The sequence below is a fragment of the Myotis davidii genome, unplaced genomic scaffold (assembly GCF_000327345.1).
Source record: "Myotis davidii unplaced genomic scaffold, ASM32734v1 scaffold370, whole genome shotgun sequence".
NCBI classification, from domain to species: domain Eukaryota; kingdom Metazoa; phylum Chordata; class Mammalia; order Chiroptera; family Vespertilionidae; genus Myotis; species Myotis davidii.
This window is the reverse complement of record NW_006288615.1, coordinates 8445353-8452211: the sequence shown is the minus strand read 5'-3', so window position 1 is coordinate 8452211 and position 6859 is coordinate 8445353. Positions and strand designations below refer to the sequence as shown.

Here is a 6859-nt window from a genome sequence, read left to right as displayed (position 1 = left end):
CCGCCCCCCATCCCCTGCCTCCCTGCCCAGGCAGCCAGTGGCTAAGCCAGGAGAACCTGGTTCCAGTCTGCGCTCTATAGCACCAGGCAGTTTCTCAAAAGAGAAAAGTGCAGACAACATGATCGGAATTTTAAAGGACAGAGAGGAGGATCCCATTCTCCAAACTGAAAGGAGAAATGCAATGTCACCATCTGCAAGGATTTTATTGGGTGTACCAAAGCCACCTTTAGCCAACTTCATAAAAAAGCAATGTCTAACCAGCAAAATGTAATTTGGGGCATAATATTCAATTTTCATGCCCTAGCTGGTTTGGCTCAGTGGATAGAGCATCGGCTTGTGGACTGAAGGGTCCTGGTTTGATTCGGGTCAAGGGCATGTACGGCAGTTGCAGGCTCCTACCCTGTCCGGGCCCTGGTCAGGGCGCATGCAGAAGGCAACCAACCGATGTGTTTCTCTTACACTGATGTTTTTCTGTCTTTCCCTCTCTCTTCCACTCTCTCTAAAAAAATCAATGAAAAAATATCCTCGGGTGAGGATTAAAAAAAAAAAGAAGAAGAAAATATAAGAAACTATGCCTCCAAAAATCACTTCTTACCTCAATGTCAAACATTTCCAAAGAGTTGTCCAGCAGCTTTACTCTGAGAGGAAAGCACTTCTCCTGCATTCTAGCTGCCATCCGCGTCATCCCTCCAGAGGGAGCCTGCCCAGGCTCCAGGGTGCTTACTCCTGCCGGGGGCTGGGCGCCAAGGCGTGCCCCTGGAGTCTGCAGGGCTCGGTATGTTCCTTCTATCTCCCCCATTCTTCATCAGCTAAGAGTGAGGAATATGCTACAAAAAAAATAAAACCCAAAGAATCACCACCAGCTATTTAGACATCAAAACAATGTAAAAAATGACCAGGTACACAAATTCTCTGCATGATTTTAAACTCCAATGAGACTTAAATTACATAAAATTACAAAGGTGTCCTGGGTGGGTGGCTCAGTTGATTGAAGTGGTGTCCTATATACAGCAAAAGGTTGCAGATTCGATTCTCAGTTAGGGCACATACCTACGTTGTGGGTAGATCCCCGGTTGGGCGTGTATGGGAGACAAACGATCCATGTTTCTCTCTCCCTTCCACTCTCTAAAGAAAAATCAATAAAAACATATCCTTGAGTGGATTAAAAAAAATAAACAACTATCTTCTACTCATACTTGGTTGGTGGAACAGAAAATATAACAAGCACCTCCAATAACAGTATTCCTCAGGGGATTCTGCAGGCTGGGTGGCATCTGAGCACACTGACCCCACAGAAGCTCCTATGAGAGCTGCCTCACCATCACTCGGTGGGCAGAGGGCAAGAGGCTGGCAGGGCTAGTCCTTCTGAGGCTCTGCCAACCAGCCACACATCCACTGTGCTGTCCGGGCCTTTGGCACAAGTAACAGGTCCCACATGGCACAGCACCAGTGCACTCAGCAGGCTCCTCATTTCTGCTGATGGGTGAGGAAAATTCCAAGGACAGTAGCTCAAGACAACCACCCCTGACTCTGTCAGCTTTGCATTCCTTGGTTTTTCTACGTCGTGTCTCACAAGGCTGGAGTGGGTGCCACCGATGGTGAGGGAAATAATTTCAGGCACAGTAGAGGAGAGCCTAGGTGAGTGTCACGAGGATCACACACCTGAGGTTGGAAGGCATCCTCCCATCCCGTCCTCACAATGACCACCTACCACCCACCTAACTGGTAACAACACGGAGGGTCCAACAGAGCTAAGTAGCTGGGGCAGCACTGGGTGCCCTTTTCAATCCTCCTTGTGCCCTGGGGAAGGTCTCTGCTTTTTAAGCTACTGAGTTGAGCAGGGCAAATCACTTCAGAGTTTTTTTAACAAAGAAAGAACAGGCTAAGTATGAGCCAGAATCTAATAAGACTAGTTTGCTTTGAATTGTATTCATTAATATAGTTACCTTCTATTTATGGTAAATTTCCTTCTTAAATATATGTATTTATGTTTGAAAGTCAACTTAAAGAAACATATTTAACAGTAAAACACAATATGACGAAAACGAATGCCAGATGTATAATCAAGAAAGAATGCAGCTGCTGCCAAGTGTTTTGTTTCACATAATCATCTTCAAAAAGTCTTATACGAGTTTGCAGTAAATGTTTTAGAGGATTAATCTCACTACATTCCTGGTCTAGTTCCTTGCAAACTGCATGGCTGGCTGAGTCCTTCGGCCCTTTTCTCTTTGTCATGCTTATTTTGTTATCAAGACAAACTCATACACTTTTTACTTGAATTAAGTCCTAAAAGCTTCTTAAGGACCAGGTGCCAGGCATCCCACTCTGTCCAATTAAACCCTACCTGGGCGAGAACTTCCATGCACATCTGGTTAAAGACACAAAGCGCAAAGCAAGGAAGTGAAACCCCCAGGAAAGTGGAAGGTGAACAGCACGGCACAGGATGAGGCTGTGTGTTATTCTGCCAAGCACACCTCCTGTCTCAGTTCCCTCACACGTTTGGGTTGGGTTAGCAGTTACCTATTATCTTCAGAATTCTCTCTCCAGGTTGTATGCACCTGAGAACAGGAACTAAATACTACTGTAAATGTCTGCTATGTGTTTACTTAAAGTCACTGGCATCAAAGAACCCGAACTGCCTCATTATGCAATGCATTGTGTAGAGTTCAGAAACAAAGACAGGGCTCCCTCACAAGCAGAACGACACTTGAGGAAATCACTGTTTTCATGCCATTAAGAGTAAACCTGAGATATACAGGTTCTGAGAATCATAAATACGAGCTTTTTCATTTCAATTTCACAAACTTGAACAGTTAGTACAAAAGTGAGGGAAGATATCTCCTGTGTGAAACATGATTAAGCTCTTGGTCAGCTCACATTTAGCGAACCCGGAACCATCAAGAGTAGGTTCTTTTGAAACCAGTTGGGGGGTGTTTTATTTTAGGCACCAAAGCTACCTTTCCACTTTTAAGCCAAGGTACAATTCTGAAAACATGTAAACCAGAATATATTTTTAGAAGTTACTATCCTTATTTATTCCATTGTATAATTCTCATTTACATTTGTTCTTAATAATTTTATATGGAAAAAACTTCTTCAGGCTCTTTCTCTTCTGTCATTATAAGAAAGTCATGTCGCCGAAACCGGTTTGGCTCAGTGGATAGAGCGTCGGCCTGCAGACTGAAAGGTCCCAGGTTCGATTCCGGTTAAGGGCATGTACCTGGGTTGCGGGCACATCCCCAGTAGGAGATGTGCAGGAGGCAGCTGATCGATGTTTCTAACTATGTCTCTCCCTTTCTCTCTGTAAAAAATCAATAAAATATATTAAAAAAAAAAAAGTCATGTCTACACACATACTTCTAAAAAAAGGCAAGAAAGACCAAACCATAGTGTCCAGAGGGCACATTCAGGTGAGAAAACGCTAAGGAAAATATGCAAGGAGGTTATTGCTAGAAAAGTCAGGGCAGTGGTCCCTCCTTAGTGGTGGGAGGGGTCTGTCACTGGAGGGTAAGGGGGCTCAATTCTATTATTTGACCAGGGCATCATTCACTTTATAACTGATTGAGCTATAGATTTGACTCATGTGGTTTTTCTATGTCTGTGTTTATTTTATAATAAAAACATATTTAAAACAGCAGTTTTAATTTAACACTGTTTCATCTGTCAGAAGAACGAAAGACATATTGCACATAAAAGACTTTTCTTAGTTCAAGGAATACTAAAACATGGCTCCCTAGAGGAAACTCCTTCCTCACAGCAAACTTAGATCCACTCTACTATAAACATTGGCACAGCTGATGCTGAAACTCAGGGTCATCTGAGGAAGACAGATTCACTTGAGTCAATGCCCCAGGAGGGACCCTGCTGTGACGTTCCAAAGAAAAATCTATCTGCTATGATATAATAGTAATGTGGCATAAACTACCCATTTAATGAGCATTTGGCTTTACGTTTAAGAAAACCTTGAAAGTAGGAAACTCCAGTGCTGTGAATGTCAGCTAACCTTGTTCTCAAAGGCTATCCATCTATTTCAGAACAAGCAGCATAACTGGATACTTCCTGTAGAAAGTGAGGCTGATCATCTAAGTCACTTTCTACAGCCCGATGACTTCCTCCAGCCTGACTCCAGGAAAGATGTCTTCATTGAGCCGTTTTTGCAAATTATGACCTACAGAAGTTACTTTGTTCTGTTCTGTATGCTTATAAACCAACATTACAGAGGCAAGAATATGCAAGCCAGACTAGAAATAAACAGAGCAAGGTCACTACCAGTCCCTGACACACCCAGTGTTCTGCAGCCCCTGCTCACGTCTCTGCTGCTGCCAGAGAACCTTTCCAGAAATCCCGAGAGAAGTGACCTCTGAGGGACCGCAGCCCATTTTCCCATCTTCCTTGCACCAGACTGAAATGCTTTGTGGTCTTCATTTCTAAAAATACTGCCGGTCGCCGTATAGTTTCCACTACTGACATTTAGTGCTACCTACGATAAACTCAGCTCCTATGCGTACATACTCATTTAATAAAAAACTTAAAAAACCACCTTGAGACATATTCCACCTTGAAGTTGGAAGAATTTGGTTCAAAAGTCTGCCAAGGCTTTGACTAACAATGTGTCAATGCAGGTTTGTAACAAATGTTGCCTGGGGAGGGAGGGTGTTGATATCCAGGGAGGCTGCGCCAGAGTTGGGGCAGGGGTCATATGGGAATTCTCTATAACTTCACTCAGTTTAGCTGTGAACTAAAAACTGCTCTAAAAAAAAGAAAAAAAGAAAAAAGTCTATTAAAAACAAAAGTCTGCCACAGAACACATAACTCAGAAGTGACAGAGTTAGGACCCAAGCCCAGCCTGGATTTGGCCACCATGTTCCCAGTCTCTGCTGGAAAATCAGCTCACAGCTCCCGACACAGCAGCCCGTAATCACACTAAGGGAGCTTGCTCAAATTTCTCTGTGCAAAAAAAATCTACGTTCCATGAAATATTTTTGGTTGTTTCTTTTAGGAGGACCAAAAAACACACAACAGGTTCTTGAATAACGTCATTCTGTTCAATGTCATTTCCTTACAACACCGATGAGGAAAAAGTTCATTCCTAGTGGGACCACTGTCTGTGCGGAGTGTACACGGTCTCCCATGTCCATATGGGTTTCCTCCGGGGACTCTGGATGTCCCAAATCCCAAGGACGTCACATGAGAGGAATGCCCTATGTACATGTACAGTGTCTCTATCTTTGTGCGCATGGGTGGCCTTAAGATGGAAGGGCACTGGTGGGGGTGGGGCGCCCCCACCTTGCGTCCTGAGCTGCTGGGAGAGGCGCCAGCCATCCATGACCCTGAACTGAAACCAGCAGGTTAGAAAATTGTTACCTTACTTGTTTTTAGTATTAATGTTTCTCAAATGTATGTGTAGCTGGCATTTATTTCAATGTTTAATATTAAAAGTGTTTGGGGTCTTTATTTAGAAGTTTGGTGATGTTTTTGTGACCAGAAATATGTGGTAGGAACTTAGCTCTGATTCACATCATTAGCTGCTGGTAAAACTGGCTTACTTTAGGTTGTTTCATCTTAATGTCACAGTTTCCAAGAACCTGTCGACGACTGAGGACTTGCTGTACTTCTACAGTGACCAACGAAGGACACAGAAGATGGCACTCATTCCCCTGCACGTTCTAATATCCTAAACCCCACTGCAGTGTTGGGAATTAACTTTTGGTGCTGATGGCATTTAAATGGAATTGTCACCTGGTTCTCAACCTTGGATTGCATTACCTCTTTAACACAATGCAGCAAGAGATGGACCCTTTTTATTCCCTTTCTAGTAAGCATGGCTGATAGGTTTTAGAATAAACAACTGAGTAATTCAATCAATGTAAGGACCTGGAGGAAAACTGCCAGAACCTGCATTGCTAGCCAAGGCTTCATAGAGCTGACAAGGAACAAACGGCTGGCCAGTGGAGGGCGGGTGGGCATCCCACCCAGGGTACAGGGCCAGCTTCACAACATCCCCTCCCCAGGATACAGCCCATCTGTTGAAAGCCATAGAAAACACGTCTGGTGCTTAAAAGCTGGGGAGAAGGGCACTTCAGAACTCACCTGTACACTTGCTCCAACAGGTGCTTCAGGATCGATGTCACATATGTGAAGCCTAAGGACTGACAAGAACCTGCATCCTGGGCAATGTACCAGGAAGGGCAGTCACAGTCACCAACCTCAAAAACCTCTGGTGTTGAAGGGCAGCTCACGAAAACAGAAAGGTGTCCCCAGGCTGTGATAAAAGAGGCCAAATAATCATGTGGACACTCAGGCACTCATGGGAAATGAGGAAGGAAGGACACAGCAGTAGCCTGGGGGTAGGAGGTGGAAGTCTGGAGGCAGTGCACCTGGGATCTAAGTCTAACTCGGCCATGGATGAGTGGTTATTTCACCACACCCAGCCCCACTCTTATGACTTTAGATAACCAATATTTTCAAACCTTACAATTCTTTTTTTTTAATTATTTTTTTTAAATTTTTTATTACAAAGGGTATTACATATGTGTCCATTTTTTCCCCCCGCTTCCCTCCATCAGCTTCAGTGTTTTGCAATAGTAGGTGTTCCATAAATGTTTGACAAGCTAAATTACTTGAGGACCACAGGACTTTGAGTTAAGGTATTAAATTCTTTTTTATTAAAATGAGGATTTACCTGAAAGAAGCCACACATAGACCATTTTTCTCTATTGGTGGTTAGATTATCAGTACAACAAAAGTCAGAGCAATGTTCTGAGAAACTGGAAGAGGAAAAGGTACACTAGGAGTCAGAAGGCTTGGTGCGCATAGCATTTTTGTGTAGGTCAGCATGAAGGAAGATGGCCTATGAAGG

General features: G+C 43.7%; 1 protein-coding gene across 4 annotated transcripts in view; it reads right to left on the bottom strand.

Annotated features, from left to right (window-relative positions):
* Positions 1-6259, bottom strand: part of FARP2 (FERM, ARH/RhoGEF and pleckstrin domain protein 2) — a 93462-nt gene extending 87203 nt beyond the window's left edge. For all 4 annotated transcript variants that reach the window (XM_006760532.2, XM_006760533.2, XM_006760534.2 and 1 more), the window contains exons 1-2: positions 6091-6259; positions 596-827 (exon numbers count right to left, since the gene is read on the bottom strand). In XM_006760532.2, the coding sequence (XP_006760595.1) occupies positions 596-799 (204 nt within the window). In that variant the 5' untranslated portion in view covers positions 800-827; positions 6091-6259. The remainder of the gene's footprint in view (positions 1-595; positions 828-6090) is intronic.
* Between the last annotated feature and the right edge of the window lie 600 nt (positions 6260-6859).